This window comes from Rhinatrema bivittatum, chromosome 10 (assembly GCF_901001135.1).
Source record: "Rhinatrema bivittatum chromosome 10, aRhiBiv1.1, whole genome shotgun sequence".
Lineage (NCBI taxonomy): Eukaryota > Metazoa > Chordata > Amphibia > Gymnophiona > Rhinatrematidae > Rhinatrema > Rhinatrema bivittatum.
In genome coordinates, this window is record NC_042624.1 from 26,464,763 (window position 1) to 26,481,383 (window position 16,621).

Consider the following 16,621-nt stretch of genomic DNA (forward strand, 5'->3'; position numbering starts at 1 on the left):
TCCTCTAAGTTCTACTAAACCAGTCCAGAATCATGTCCTTTTGCACTAAAAACTGCTTTTCTGTATGTATATTTAGGAAGCTTGTCACTTTAAGGATTGTAATGTTCTAGTCATTTTTTTCTCTTGGGGTGTACATATGCACTCCTTGATGAGAAGGGTCAGCCTTAGTTTCGAGATTCACAGATGACAATTTTTTTCCCCTGCTCATGAGGTTGTTAGTTTTGATATAAAATTAGCACACTGTGTTAAGTACCAAGTGTATAGTAAAGCTTTTGTTCTGTCCATCAACTGATAGAGAAAAACCCAACTGTCTGGACTGGTCAAATGGGACTCAATGAAAGAAAATTAGCAGGTAAGAACCAATTTTTCCCTTTCAGATGCTTGCAGGAGCCTGGATTTGATGGGCCCCTTCCAAAAAAAAACCTATTCATTAATATGGTGTACGGCTGTCAAAGATCACCAGGATTTAGGTTCTGTTGAAATGTGCCTTTTCATCTGTCTTTACTGGTGCAAATCACTAATTGTAATTTGTGCTTGCACTGAGTACAGCAGCTTCTTGAAGGACAGGAGGCAACTCAGCTGGAGTTGGGGTTGTTTTACAGGGAACCACACTGTATGACCTTATTGGTATCTCTTCTAGTTCTGTAGCTCGTCGGCTACACAGTGAAAGCTATTGTGGGTACAGCACTGGACAGCAGGTGCTTCTTTTCAAGTAAAATACTGTTTCTTTGGCAAGGACTTTAAACTTATAAAGGGCCTAGAGGAAGCAAAATGGGAAGTGGTCAACTTTCCAATCGATCAGTTTCAGAAGAAATTAGTCCTTTCAAGGGGCCATATGCCCAAGAGATAAATCGTCTAGTTCCACTGTGTCCACCTGATCCACCCAATGAAGGTGCTTTCTTTCCTTAAGGATGCCTGTAGGCATTTGCCTTTAGCAGTTGTACCAGGAGTGGTCCCACAGTTTCACAGTTACTCTGGTTCTTGCCACTTCAATTCCCAATGCATATATGATCTCTCCTTACGTTTCGCCTGCTGGAGCTTGGCTGTTCTTACTACTCTCAAGTAGCTTCCACACTTGCAAGCAGTGGTTCCAGTTCCATGTAAAGCACATGGTTGTGGCTGATACTCCATTAATTTTGTGGTCCTAAAGAACAATAGTTCTGATAGACCCATACTAGAGATGAAAGGGGTAAATGTCAGTCTTCGCATTTTCTATTTCAGTATAGAAACTCTCTGGTCCTTATTAGTGACTTTGCAATAGGGATAATTTCTCTCTTTTCAAAGGCTTATTTCCATATTTCTTTCTTGGAAGGTCATCATAGGTTCCTCCATTTTTTTGCATCCTGAAAAAGCACTTTTCGTTCAGGGCAGTCCCATTTTGCCACGGCTTCAGGATCCCTTTCCAAGATAATAATAGTAATGGCAGCTTTTCTTATAAAAGGAATTGGGTTGTGGTTCGTCCATACTCTGATTGCTTAACAGGAAGGTCTTTATAGTGTCCAACACAATTGTGCAAGTTTAGAGGGCTTAGGCTGGGCAATCAACTTAGCCAAGAGCAAACTGTTTCTTCCCAGGCTTTGGAATACCAGGTATCTCTCTCTGATGTCAAAGCAGGCCAAATTTATCTGACTGAGGAAAGAATGGTCACAATTGTGAATCAGGTAGAGAAATTTTGTGCTGAGAGCTTTCAGAGCTTAGAATCTAAAGCTTCTGGGCTTCATGACAGTCTCCTTAAATTTGGTTCAGTGGGCCAATGCCCATGTGTGTCCTCTGCAATTTTCCTTCTGTCTTGCTGGACCCCCTCAATCTCTGGACTATGAAGTTTCTTCCTCTCCTGGTTTGGAAAAGCAGATTTTCTCTAGGGGATAGACACCACTGAACTTGAACTTGCTGAAGAGAATGAGTTTAGGACTACCTTAGTAGATGCTTCTCAAAACAGAGGCAAGATTGTTAGGGTGAGGAGTCCACTTCTAGGACCAGGTTACTGTGGTCAGAGGAGGAGGGACTCATGGTCCATCAACAGACTGGAAACCAGGGCCTTCAGATTGGTATTGCTGCATGTCCTCCATAGCATGGACATATTTAAACAGACAAGGAGGCACCCAGAGTTGAGGAGTCTCCAAAGAAACAAGCATTCTGTTTTTCAATGAGCAGAGCAATTTCCATGATTCATATTGTGGGACTGAAAACATCCAGTCCATCTTTGGAGATGTGTTGGTTCCCGGAGAGTGGAAACCTAATTGGGAGATTTTAGAAGATAAGGATTGATAGAAACCTCTAAACATGGTCCTGATGTCAACTCTTATGCACAAATGAACTAGAAGGCCTTGGCATTCTTTAGGCCTTCTAGTTCATTTGTCACTAGAAATATGACTCCAAAGAGAGAGAGATTCTGATCCAGCTGTGGCTGGAGAGAGGACAGTTTCCTCCTTGGATTCTGAGAAAGATGTTGAAAAAGACACTGAAATAGTTTTCGCAGTTCGTTTCACTGGCTCCAGGTTGGCCAAGAAATCCTTAACATGCAGATCTTGTGAGTCTACAGGTTAATTTTCAGATACAATTACTAAGGCATCAAGGTTTCCTGAATCAGGGTCTGATTCTCATGGGGGGTCTAGCTTCATTTATCTTCCAGCCTGGTTCTTGAAAGGTTGTAACTGCAAAGTCGGGGATATTTCATCTCTGTAACATTTATCCTGTTGAAGGCTTGTAAGCATACCATTTTGCCAGTTCGTTTGAATCTAGCATCTTTTTGAAGCATGCTGCAGGAAGTGATCTGTATCACTGTGGCGACAAATACTGCCAACATTTTGGCTGCCTTTCAGAGAGTTGCATTCAAGCTTGATAAAAAAAAAAAAAATTCTCCGAAGTTTCAAATGGCTAATAAATCCTGTTCTCCTAGGACAAGCAGGATGGTAGTCCTCACATGTGGGTGATATCATCCGATGGAGCTTTGACCAGCACACTGAACATGCCCAGCCTGCTGCTATCCATGTGTCCATGTGAGGTCCCCCTTTAGTCTCTTCTTTTCCGTAGTATAGTTTCCTTGTGGTCGTGGAACTCCATGTTTTTTCCTGTTTTCCTCAATAGAATTCGGGTTTCTGTGCTCTCCTCGCCGGGTCCGCTTTTGTGGTCTGTGCCCCCTCTGTGAGCTAGGTTTTTTCTTTACAATTTTTCCCATCTTTGCAGTCTATTCCCAACTCTCACCCCAAGGTGACCGCCAGTCATCGACCACATGCCGGGTTCTTTTTCATGGCGTCAACTGGTTTTCGTCGGTGCTCCCAGTGCCTGCGGACCATGTCTATCAAGGATCCGCATGAAGTCTGCATCCTCTGTCTGGGAGCCTCGCACGACGTCCGTAGGTGCCATCTGAGTGATCAGATGTCCCCCAAAGGGCATTGTGTGTGCCTCAATAAAATGGAGAAACTTTTCGGGGCCCTGAAGTCTGCTCCAACTATTCCTGCATCAGTTTTGTCGCGGGAAGCCTTCGGACACGCTTCCCTAGCCGTGCCTCTTGCCAGTATTTCCAAGGATCGAGGGGACTGTGATAGATCCTTGTTGGCCTCACCGGTCTCCCAGACATCGAGATCGTCTGCTTTCTCGGCGCCAGGGAAAGACCGGGCCGAGCACCGCAAGAGATCCCGCAAACATCGCCGCCGGTTACCATCGCATGGCTCCAATTCCAGAGCGGCACCGGCAGCTGCCGGGCTGCCATCGAAGTGACACCGGCCATTGGAGGCCCCCGTTAGCCCTCGGCGTTCCCCACCAACACCGGTGCTGGGCATCGTGCCACCTCGGAGACCCAAGGAAGAACTGGTGACGCCTCGTCCCCCTCAATCAGTCCTCGCTGCCCAGGACTTTCAGGAGGAGCTGGACCACAGGGTGCAATCCACGGTGCATAAAGCTCTCCAGAGCGTTGAACTGCCGATGCCAAGGCCCCCATAAGTGCCCGAGCCCCCGCCTTTGATGCTAATACCCCTGCTGGAGCGTCTGGGTGACCTTCTGACACAACTGGTGCCTGAGGGACCTTCGGTTCCCAGTGCCACCAATGCCCCCCACCGGAGAAATCCCGATTCAGTACCGTGATTCCAAGAGCACGGCTCTCCGAGCGCTTGCCGGGTCCTTCCGGCCTACCGAGGCCTCTGGTCCCCACGATTCCAGGGGAACCGTCAATGCCTTTGGAGCCCAGGGCTGATACCCCTCATGGGCCTCACCCATAGCATCCTGGCCCCAGTGAGGAAGAAGGACCTTACGACTCTTGGGGTGATGACTCCACAGACTTGTCCTCAGATTACTCGTACGACCCTCTGGAGGAATGGCACAGGTAGTCTCCCAAGGACTTATCCTTTGCAGGGTTTGCCACGTATATGGCTGAAGCCATTCCCTATCAGCTGCTCACTGAGAAGGATGCGTAACATAAAATGCTGGAAGTGCTCCAGTTCATTGAGCTCCTAAGGAGATCGTGGCAGTACCTATCCACGATATTTTTAAGGACTACCTCCGCATGTGGGAGCACCCCATTTCCATTTCCCCCTTCTTTAGGAAGGCCTATGCCACGTACTTGATACAGCAGGCCGTGGAGTTTGACCAGTGGCACCTCCCTCACCATTTAGTGGTTGTGGAGTTCGCCTTAAAAAATGGCCTGGCGTTCCTGCATCCCATGCGTCCGCCGCTCTGAGTCACAAGCACAGGCAGCTCGATGCCCTGGAAAGGAAAGTCTTTCAAGGTGCCATGCTGGTGGCCCGAATCGCTGCCTACCAGCTTTATATGACCCAATGTAACTACAATCTCTGGAAGAGGGTCCAGGATTTTGCTGAGGGCCTTCCTCAACAGCAGCATGCGGCCCTCTCAGACATTACCCTGCTGAGTCTCGAAGCGGGAAAGCATGAGGTGCGTTCCACCTATGACGTTTTTGAGACAGCGGCCCACGTGGCATCGGTGGGCCTCGGCGCCAGGAGAATGGCATGGTTCCAGGCCTTTGACTTCCAGCTAGCCAATCTCCCCTGCACAATTGAAAACCTCTTTGGGGATAAAGTCTGGGATTTGGTAGCGCAATTGAAGGACCATCATGATACCCTTCAGCAGCTGTCTGCCAGTTCCTCTGAAGGTCCGTCCTCAGCTAGGAAATCCTCCAGGCCATGTTCCTAGAAGCCCTTTTATTGGCAGAGGAAATATCCTCCAGCCTCCCAGGCTTGTACACCACACACTGGTTCCAGGGGCTGTCCTCGCCACCAGCAAGCGCCCAGGCCTCAACTAGCGCCCCAGCAAACCTCGGCCACGGGCTTTTGACTGGAGGCGAGGAAGCAAAGGTCAGTTCACCATACCCCTGACACTGTATCCCTTGGTTGGTGGCAGACTCTTGGGCTTCGCCCACCACTGGGAAAAGATCACGTCAGACCGCTGGGTCCTCTCTATCATCTGTCAAGGATACCATTTGAACTTCAGCCGGCTCCCAGAGACCTCTTCCCCATGTCCTTCGTAGGACATGGGGAAGAGGTCTCTGGGAGCCGTATGACCCACCAGGTCATACTGCAGACGAAACTCACCGCCCTCCTCGTAGCGGGCACAGTGGAACCGGTCCCTCACCATCAGCAAGGCCGAAGGTTCTATTCGAGGTATTTCCTCATCCCGAAGAGGAATGGCGGCTTACAACCCATTCTCGACTTCCAGGCTTTGAACAAGTTTCTCATAAGGGAAAAGTTCAAGATGGTCTCTCTGGGCACGCTGATCCCACTCCTCTGAAGAGGAGACTGGCTTTGCTCCCTGGATCTCAAGGAGGCTTATGCACACATTGCTATTGTCCCCAGTCACTGGAAGTACCTCCGCTTTGTGGTGGGGAAAGCACAATACCAGTACAAAGTGCTGCCCTTCAGGCTGGTATTGGCACCCCACGTCTTTCCCAAGTGCCTAGCAGTGGTGGCCGCCTACCTCAGACGTCGCTCAGTGCCCCTGTTCCCCTACCTCGACAACTGGCTGATCAGGAGCAGCTCCCGCTCTGGAGCCTTGCAGGCCCTGGCCCTGTAGTGCAGACACTGCAGACGATGGGGTTTGTCATAAACTTACCCAAATCTCATCTCTGCCAGTCTCCTCAGCTGGGCTTCATAGGCACCAGGTTGGACACGATGCAGGCGAAAGCTTTTTTTGCCCCATGACCGGGCAGTCACCCTTGCCTCGCTAGCTACCCTTGTCCGGAACTGCTGGAGTGTGCCAGTTCGCCTTCTGCTCCGCCTGCTGGGTCACATGGCGGCCTCCATCCATGTGACCTCTCTGGTCCTCCTCTGCATGAGGAGGGCCCAATGGACCCTACAGTCCTAGTGGCAGCAGGCTTCCCAGAGGACAGCCATCCAGCCTGAGATGCCTTCTCCCTCCTCCCTCCACTGGAGGTCAGTCCTGCCGTATTCATACCCCCTACTACCACTCCTCCTGAGGACCCTGCTGAAGCTTCAGCAGGACAGAGGACCATGATACTTGTGGCGCCTGCTTGGCCCCGACAGATCTGGTATCCGCTTCTCGGGACCTGACGGTGTGGGCACCCATTTGGCTGGGGACGGCGCTCAACCTCATCTCGCAGATGCAGAGCACTCTGCACCATCTGAACCTCTAGGCGCTCGTCCTCACGGCTTGGATATTGAATGCATAGTCCTCCAGCTTTTGGAGCTCTCTGACTGTCTCCCAGGTCCTAGTAGTGTCTCAAAAGCCTTCCACCAGGATGTCCTACAGCTTGAAGTGGAAAAGATTTTCCATCTGGTGTGCTGGCCATGATCCTTTCTCATACCCCCTTCCCCAGCTGATAGACTACCTGTGCCATCTGTTTGAGTCTGGGCTTCAGACCAGCTCAGTCAGGGTGTATCTCAGTGTCGTCAGTAAGTACCACCGAGGTATCGTTGACACCCCCGTTTCAGTCCAACCCTTAGTAGGCCGTTTCATGCGGTCCTCCTCCAGCTGAAACTCCCTCTGCAGCCTCTGGTCACGTCCTGGGACCTCAACGTTGTCCTAGCACGACTCATGCGACCACCTTTTGAGCCGCTGTAATCCTGCGACCTGAAGTTTCTCACCTGGAAAGTTATGTTTCTGGTAGCGTTCACTTTGGCTCGTAGGGTCAGCGAGTTTCAGGCTCTGGTTACGTATTTATTTATTTATTTAAGGGTTTTTTATATACCGAGGCACGTTTGCAAAACATCACCTCGGTTCACAATGTAACATAACTTAGCAACAGGCTTTACAATAATAACATTTTTTAACAGGGAGAGGGTTAACAAGGGCAGGAGTAGATAATACGAGAATTATATACATATGTACAAGTTAGTTTTAACAAGTGAGTTCATCAAAGCAGTCAGAGTAATAAGCAGGGGAAAGTATTAATAGGGGAGGGGTAGAGGGGAGTATACCCACAGAGGGTGGAGGGTAGGGTGAGTAAGTAGATGGGGCGAGAGTCAGTCGGGTGGTCATGTCGCATCTTTGGGGGGGGGAGTCAATTCGTTAGTCAGGGTACGCTAGTTTGAACAGCCATGTTTTAAGATTGTGCTTGAATTTTTTGTGGCAAGGTTCCTGGCGTAGTTGGGAAGGCATTTTATTCCAGTGGGCGGTTCCTGCAATGATGAATGATCGCTCTCTAAAGGTGGTATGCTTCATGAGCTTGGGAGAGGGAGTCTGGAGTTTGGCCTGGTGAGGCGTTCTTGTGGGTCTGGTCGGAGTGTGAAGCAGGAGATGTTCTGGGAACCATTGCATGTCGTGGTTATGAATGGCTTTGTGTATAAGCGTGAGTACTTTATATACGTATGCCCCGTACACAAAATTCTTCTACGATCGTGTGGTCCTGCGTACGCATCCTAAGTTTCTGCCCAAGGTCGTGACTGATTTCCACCTCAATTATTCCATCATTTTTCCCACCTTCTTTCCGAGGCCTCATTCCTGGGGGAATGGGCTCTTCATACCTTGGACTGTAAAAGAGCTTTGGCTTTCTTCCTGGATCGCACTGTGGGCCACAGACAGTCCACCCAGATCTTTGTGTCCTTTGATTCCAACAGGTTGGGAATGGCAGTGGATAAACGATAAACAGACCTTGTTGAACTGGTTGGCAGATTGCATCACCTGCTATGCACAGGCAGGCCTCCCACTAGCCGGTAGAACGAAGGCTCACTCTGTGCGGGCTATGGCGACTTCGTTGGCGCATTTGTGTGCAGTCCCCGTCGAAATCTGCCGGGCCACAACCTGGAGCTCTTTTCACACTTTTGAGGCCCACTACTGCTCGGACAAAGATGGGCATCAAGACAGCGCCTTTGTCTGTCCTGCACAACCTGTTGCAGGCCTGAACCCAACTCTTTGTGCTTCCATGGGAACCAAACAGTCCCCTGACCTACAGCGCCGCAATTGTGATGTGCCTGTTGGACCTTGTTCGGTCTCTGTTGGTCTTTCCTGTTCACAGGGATAGTCTAGAGCTTGGTATTCACCCACATGTGAGGACTACCATCCTGCTTGTCCTAGGAGAAAACACAGTTGCTTACCTGTGACAGGTGTTCTCCTAGGACAGTAGGATGTTAGTCCTCAGGAATCCCTCCCACCTTTCCACAGAGTTGGGTTCTCCTTCTGGTTCGTTTTATTTTTCGCTCGTATTTTCTATGTTACGAGACTGAAGAGGGACCTCGCATGGATGCACAGATAGCAGCAGGCTGGGCATGCTCAGTGTGCTGGTCAAAGCTTCTAGAAACTGACAAAAGTTTTCCGTGCCTGGCTCCATCGCAAAATGTCACCCACATGTGAAGACTAACATCCTGCTGTCCTAGGAGAACACCTATTATAGGTAAGCAACTGTGCTTTATAGCAGTTGTAGGTCAGGGATTTTTGTCTCTTGGCCAGATTCTTCTCATTTTCCTCAGAAGGGTGTAGCATGTTTGTCCTTTTTAAGTCCTTGGTACCTCAGTGGAACCCTAATTTGGGTCACAGAGTTTTAGTAGTCTTGCCATACATGCCTCTTAATAGTGCTGCTCTGTAGAATTTATTGCTGCTGCTGATTTTTCTGGTGGCCTTTGGCTCAGCTAGAGATATTTCTGAATTACAAGCTTTGTCTTGTAGAAATCCTTTTCTGATATTATTGTTTTCAGTGTCTCGTAGACCACTCTTTTTTTTTTTTTAACCTAAATTGGTTTCTGTGGTCCACTTAAATTGGACACTATCTCTACTGGTGTTAACAAAAGATTGGGGGGGGGGGGGGGGGGGGGATCACTTCAGCTATTGGATGTCCATCTGGTGGTTTTTAGAAATTGCTAAATACTGAATCTTTTTTTTTCCAGAAATCTGACATTGTTTTAATTGCAGGGCTTCATAAGGTCAAAGCCTCATTGACTAGGTGGTTTAGGGGGGAAAAAAAAAAAAAGCAATTCACTTTTGACAGGCAGTCAGTCTCCGTAGATCGCTGGGGTACACTCAGCAAAAGCTCTAATTTTTTCTTGGGCAGAGCTTCCACCCTGACTTGGAGGATATTTATAAGGCGGCCATTTGGTCGTCTTTACATTCTTTCAGTCTGGATTTTCGTGCAAAAGAAAGACCCAGCCTTTGAAACTGGTGTTCTCAGGGTGGCCCTAACTTCCTTCCTTTCCACACATCTGGATTGGTGTAGCAGGATGAAAAGAGGAGAGAAATATAATCTTACCTGATTTCCTTCCCTTGAGTCCTGCTACACCATTCCAAGACCCTCCCAGGAAGGTGAGCCAGCAGTGTACCTCAGTTTACAGAGATTGAGGCAACCTGAGTTTTCACTTCCTCTCTTTTTTGCTTCCTCTTCATTAACCCAAGAAAAGCTTGGAAGGATCATTTCTTCAGAGGATTCTTTATTAAGTGATTCAGATGATGTACATTTTTAAGAATCTGAATCAACTACTGATTGTTTTCTTCAATGGCTTTGATATAAGAATAGTGCCTTTTTGCTGGAGCTGTACTATGGTAACTATCAGTGATATCACAGAAAAAGCTGTATCCTCTGTCCATCTGCTAACAGGAAGAAAAAGCCCACGTCTTGACTAGTGTTTAAGGCTTCAAGGAAAGGAAAGTATCAGGTAATACTAAATTTTCCCTTGAGAGCAGAGGCTTGTGATGAAATATTTTTTTGTAACTTAAATACTGTATACATTGACTATCTGAGCCGCATACTGCATATGACTGTTCTGATCTCCCTTTGCTTTTCCAAAGGAATCTGTGACTGACTACACTGCCCCTTCTAATTCCCTTCCTAGTACTGTGGCTACTGGCACTGCAAAAATGGAGGAGACTTTGGTGTCAAACGTAAGTAGTAAATCTCCTTGGTAGAGATTTGAATGCAAGGGAAAGTTTCTCTACAAAAAATATCGCTATCTGCAATTGCAGTCTGACTCCAGCAGGCACGAAGTAGTACTGGACAGGCAACTAACTGGTCTTGGAATTTGTTTGATCAGTCACTGACCAATGTTACCCAGAAACCGTATAGAATTTTTAATCATAAATAGTCATATTTTTGCCAGTCTCTGAATGTTTCATGTGTTTCAGAAGCAGTATTTGTGAACAGTACAAATCTGTTGGATGAGCATTGTGAAAGGAGAGCATTCTGGAGGACTAGAACAGTCACATTTAACTTGTAGGGGCAGACTAGTGATGGAAACCGCTTTGTAAACATGAAACCACCTGCAGGCAGTGATCACAAAGCAGGGAAGAGTAGCATGACATTTTAAAAAAAAGAGCAGAAAGCTAGGGAGTCTCCTCCCAAGGTGACAGATTTGTGCAAGATAGTGCATTGTAAACCATTTAGGAAAGCTTGGTTGCTTTGAAGTTGTGCTTTTTGTATAAAACTTTCAGGTGCTTTAGGCTTACCAATTCTATATTTACTACTTATATAGCTGGAGGTACATTTAAAGATATGCTTATAGCTATAACCAAATCTAGTAGGTGCTTACAAATTGTGAGATTTTAAAGCATCAAACAATATGAAAGTAGCCAGGACCTTCAGGAAAATCATGAGGAAATGTTCAGAGCTCCTTGCAGGAAGTGATAAATACTGGAGCAGTCTCTTGCTGCTTATGGAAGCAGCAAAGGTCCCAGAAATGCAAAAGGTGATGCTGTGCCATACCCCTCCCTCACTCTCGCACTTCCACCACTCTGCTCTGCTATCCTCATCACTGAAAATAGGGGGACTTTCTTCTGCTTCAAGTCTGCAGCTTCCTGCGTTTTGCTTCTGTGGAGTTGTGCTGATGTTATTGTACTTAGCTGATAGTTGAGAGTTACAGCTGGTGTTTCAGTTTCTAATGCAAGCCTGTTAGCATGGAAACGGTGCCTCATGTCAGAAAGAAACTCCTTCCAAGAAGGTAATAGTGAGGGTAGATTTGGCACTAGGAAAGAAGGGATAGGGTTTGTGCTGAAACAGCCAAAAGAATTTCAAAGCCAGATTTACCAACTGTTTTCCTCAAGAGTTGCCTGAGAGAATCCTTAGCAAAGAATAAAGTCAGAGACCGGTAGCAGGTAAATGTTTCAGTTAACTGAAGAGGGGATAGTGGGGGTGGATGTGAGTTGCAGAGTAAAAGAATTCAGTCTGGCATGAACTGATTTTAAATCCTGTAACTATCAGAACCGTAGCCATTCTAAGCAGTTAAGCAGAGGTTCTGTATGTGTCACTGGTGTCTCCAGCCAGTACAGCAAGCAGCCACTTCTCAAACCCATTTTTATCTGTTTCTTTGGATGTCCAAAGCTACTAAAGCTCTATTTCCCATGTACCTCCCCACTTTCCTAAAGCATTAGAGAAACTGCAGTAGTGTTCCAACATGCTCCCAGTGCAGCTGTCTGATTAGACCTGGCCATAAATTACAACTTTAAAGGTGACTTCCTGCCCCAACCAATATTACAGTGATATGGATAGGGAATCATTTAAATTTGGCTGACTTGATTCTGCCAAGTGAAGTGCTTGTTTAATCTGCGTACTAACGCTATTCTGTAATGTTGTGATAACAGAAATTGTGATGTAGTGGGGTCTGGTGACTGGAGAGGAGGAGTAGGTTCAAGGAAACATGGACATGAAGAAATGTTTTGGGCGCTATTTGCAGTACATTTTATGGGAAAGGGTTCAAAAATCAAGATTTGTACATTACATTTTAGCTGCTTGCTCTGGTGCTGAGGCTACCATCTTGTAGACAATGGTCTCAACACTTGGAATTGAGGTTAAAGTGGTCCATGCCTTGAATTCCTAAATGCTGGATGGCAGTGCCCAATCTATAAGGGTGCCCAAGAAGTTTGTGCTTGTCTGCAGTTAGTGCAAAATTCAGTAGCCCATATAGTAATCAACTGTAAGTTATAGGACAGGATGACACCAGTCCTATAAACTTTCCATTGGCTGCCAGTGGAATCTTGGAATGAGTTTAAAATGCTTTGTTTTCTTCAAGTGAAGCTGAAATAGTTTTCCCCTACTTGGAACTTGCACTACTCTCAAAGAGCTTTGTTCATGGAACAAACCTGAAAGAAGTCTACTTGATTTCCATTCTATACCAAGCCTTTAGATCTTGTGAACCATGTTTATGGAACCATTCACTGATGGCTACATAGCTGACCTCTGATGGCTACATAGCTGACCTCTGATTAATTCAGAAAATAAATTAAAATTGATCTTTTTGATAGATTTAATTTTGGAAGATTTGATTGATGGTGCTGGAGGATGACTGGTGAAATAAAGTAGTAGTAGGAGAAGAACTCCTTCCAGGGATTTTAGATAATTGGGATAAAGACTGTGGGATATATAAGTTGGGTACTGGAGATTTGTTGTGTATATGGAGGGTGTATATCTGGATTTTGAAGGATTATGGCAGATCTGAGTTAGTGGCTATTGTATACGTCTAGGATGGTTAGTGGTTAAGAGAAGAATAAGTTAAACCAGAGTTACATTTTTAGTTTTAGATGCAAAGGAGTTTTTAAACTGTTTGCTTGTTTCATATAGTTTATTGTCTTTATATGATGATATTGTGTTTGATTTTTCTCTGAGGGCAAGCATGATATGTAGTTTTCATCCATGGGCTGACATCTGAGGGAGCCCTAGTTGATGCAGTGGTCGCATAGCTTTCTTCATGCTCCACTGAGCATGTGCATGTTGTCTTGTATCGCAGTCCTCACCTTTGGCCCCTCCCCCCACTCAGTTTCCCTTTTCCGCAGAGCCTGTGAAGTTTTCTGAGTATTACCACTGGAAAAATATGTATTTTCCTAGCGTGTAGCCAGATGAGCTAAGGACCATTGGGTATTGTGCTCTTCTGCTAGCAGATGGGAGACAGTCAGATGGTGCAAAGCTGTCATCACCCTAATATACCCCGGCAGTGACCTCAGCTCCTCAGTATCTCTTCCGTCTCCTAGCAGATGCAGACACTAACCCACACTCTAGCACAGTCAGGTCAATACAGTAAAGTGTGGCCGCGGTTACCACCCTGCTCCCTAACCCGCTTTCTACTCACTTTTCGGCCGCATTAGTCCAACCCGCGATACACTATCCCCTTTAACCCATTCTTACCGCCTCTTTAAATCACCGGGTAACCACTTCCGCCCGCGGCATGTATATTAGATGTAAACGATCGAATTAGCTATTCCCTCCCATACAGTAACGCGTGCACCGACTATCGCTATTTTAACCTGCCGTTTTGCCGGCGTTTTAACCTGCTAACTTACCGCCTACCCTTACCCCTGCGTTAGAGGCAGGGGTAAGGGTAGGCAGCAAACTTTCCCCCAGCCCCCACTCACCTGCCCTGGCCGCGTCCATGGGTGCTGGTCTCTCTGGGCAAGCCCCTATCCTCTCCCCTCCTCCCGAAGCAACAAAAGCGGAAAAAAGCGAAAAAGCAAAAAAAAAAAGGTACCAGGAAGTGGACGGTTCTCCTAAGCTCGGGATTGCCAGTCCTCTCTCGCCGAAGCAAGGCACGTAAAGCAGCCTTGCTTCGAGAGGAGGGGAGAAAGGACTGGCAGTGTAAAGCAACGAAGCGACTTACTCTTCTTGCAGCCCCCCTCCAGAGACGGACATCGGCGGAGACAGAGGCAGCTGCCGGCGAAGATGGATGCCCTGCACGGGCAAAAGCGGCCCCTGTGCGTGCAATTGGGCCCGCTCAAGGCATGACGTCACGACGTTTGGCGTCACGGCATGTGACAATCACGTCTTGAGGCCCAATTGCACGCACAGGGGCTGCTTTCGCCCGATGTCAGTCTCTGGAGGGGGGCTGCAAGAAGAGTAAGTCGCTTCGTTGCTTTACACTGCCAGTACTCTCTCCCCTCCTCCGGAAGCAAGGCTGCTCTACGCATATTACCTGTGTGCCTAGACATAGAGGCAATTGCACTGGCATCCAAGAAGCCCAGAAGGCCCTCTCTTTGCACAGCCTGCCACATCAGAGCCGCACAGCCTGCACTGGCGTCCTGCCTGTTCCATCATTGTGAAGAAGCCCAGGGGGAACCAAAGCCTGATCCCTCACACTCTGAGGATGGGTCCGGAACTACTACATACAATAGCACGCCGAATCCATGCAACTCCAAAATGGCATCTCCACAAGAGGGCACCTTCGGGGCCCCTACGACTCTCCCTGGGGTTAACATGGACCCAGGGACCTTCTCCTGGCTAGAATTTTTCCAGGGGCTGCAAACCTTTGTTCAGGCACAATCAGTCCCGGCTGTGACCCGGGTTCAACCCCTGCTGGAAGCACAAGATCCTCCCGGCCCTGCTCGGATGCCTCGAAACATGCCTCACCTAACCAAGAATTCCCGACGGTGTCCCGGGTACCTCATATGATGATGGTGGCTCCCTGGAAAAAGGAGAAATCCCTCCAGGCCTGCCCCATACAGAACCCATGCTTTCGCTTCTTCTCAGGGATGAATTACCAGCCCTTTTTTCCCAGACTGAAGACTCTAGTGATCCAAGGCACGGATCATGTGGCGGAACCAAAGAAGAACTCCATTTGGTGTCCCTTCATAAGGCCTGGAGTGGGATGCCCCAGAGGCCAGCTTTATGCCCCGGAGACCAGCTTTAAGGTGTCGGGCCTTGGAAGCCTTGTACTCTCTGAAACCAGCAGCTAAGGAACGCCTGCCGTTTCCCAAAAGTGGACACCATGTCTGTGCCGTCTCATTGAAGGATACCAGGATAATGATTAGAATCCATCTGTAAGCAGGCCTTCAACACAACAGCAATGACGCTGCAGATTGCTTCCTGCTGAGCACTGGGTGGCATGTTCCTGCTTGCTCCTCTCGAGAGATGCAAAGAACTCCGGTACGTATACCGGTGAAACGATTGAACCTGCAGCAGCCTTCCTGACAGACGCAAGCTCAGATCTAGTGCATACCTCATCCAGAGGATAGCCTCGGTAGTGGCGGCCAGAAGACAGTTATGGTTGCGGAATTGGTCTGCTGACGCCACCTCTATAGCGAATCTCAAAAGATGCCCTTTATAGGATCTCTTTTATTCGGAAGCGAATTAGAGAAGTTAGCCAGCAAGTGGGGGCGAATCCCCAGTGCCCGGCTACCGGAGGATAGGAGTAAAAGATCCCAAGCGCCCCTCCCCCAGAAGAACCAGGGGCAGAGGCTCTCAACGATTTCGACCCTATAGGAACTTCGCAGTTTCAAGCACCTCGGCCCTCCGGAATGGTCCCAGCCCTTTCGGAACCGACGGGTCAGGGGCAGGCTCCAGCTGTGTATCCCATGAGAAAGGGCCGACCCATCTAAAGGAAGAGGAAATAGGTGGGTCGACTTTCCCTCTTCTACCCACCGATGGGTCGAGATCACGTCTCACAAATGGGTACTAAACATCATTCGAGAAGCTTACTCTCTGGAGTTCCGCAGCATCCCTCAGAACAATTTATGATATCACCCTTCCACTCCCACACCAAGAACTGGCAATGGAAGCCACTCTGACAAGACTACTCAGTCTGAAGATAATAACTCCAGACCCTATGCCCCAACAAATACGGGTTGTTATTCCATCTATTTTATCGTCCCAAGAAAAAAGGATCATTCCGACCCATCTTGGACCTCAAGAACGTCAACAGTCACTGGGTGGATACTACACTTCCGCATGGAGTCTCTCCGCTCCATAATAATGGCAGTACACAGGGAGAGTCCCTAACCTCCTGGACCTCTCCGAAGCCTAACCTTCACATCCCAGTCCATCAAGATCACGAGCGTTTTCTTCTACGCTTTGCGGTACTGGGACACCATTACCAGTTCCGAGCGCTACCTTTCGGACCTAGCAACCGCCCCCAGAACATTCTCAAATTATGGTGGTCGTGGCGGCAACACTGAGGAAGGAAGGGATCTTGGTGCACCCTTACTAGGACGACTGGCTGATCAGGGTGAGGTCTTCGGAAGAAAGCCGGCAGGTGACCAGCAGAGTCAAGAAACTACTGCACAAACTCGGTTGGGTCGTAAACATGGCCAAGAGCAATCTACAGCCCTCTCAGTCTCTAGAGTACCTGGGAGCCTGTTTTGACACCAATCAGAACAAGGTCTTCCTCCCCCCGAGGAGGAGGAAGATGATGGAACAATTATGACGATTATGACCAGTACATGTTCCCAAGGTATGGGACTATCTTCAAGTCCTCTGGCTCATGGCATCAACCCTTATTTTATTTATTTTATTTATTTAAATGCTTTTAAAATA

General features: G+C 47.9%; 1 protein-coding gene across 8 annotated transcripts in view; it reads left to right on the plus strand.

Annotated features, from left to right (window-relative positions):
- Positions 1-16,621, plus strand: part of PRRC2C (proline rich coiled-coil 2C) — a 419,385-nt gene that overhangs the window by 289,617 nt on the left and 113,147 nt on the right. For all 8 annotated transcript variants that reach the window (XM_029618671.1, XM_029618666.1, XM_029618669.1 and 5 more), the window contains one exon: positions 10,183-10,275. In XM_029618671.1, the coding sequence (XP_029474531.1) occupies positions 10,183-10,275 (93 nt within the window). The remainder of the gene's footprint in view (positions 1-10,182; positions 10,276-16,621) is intronic.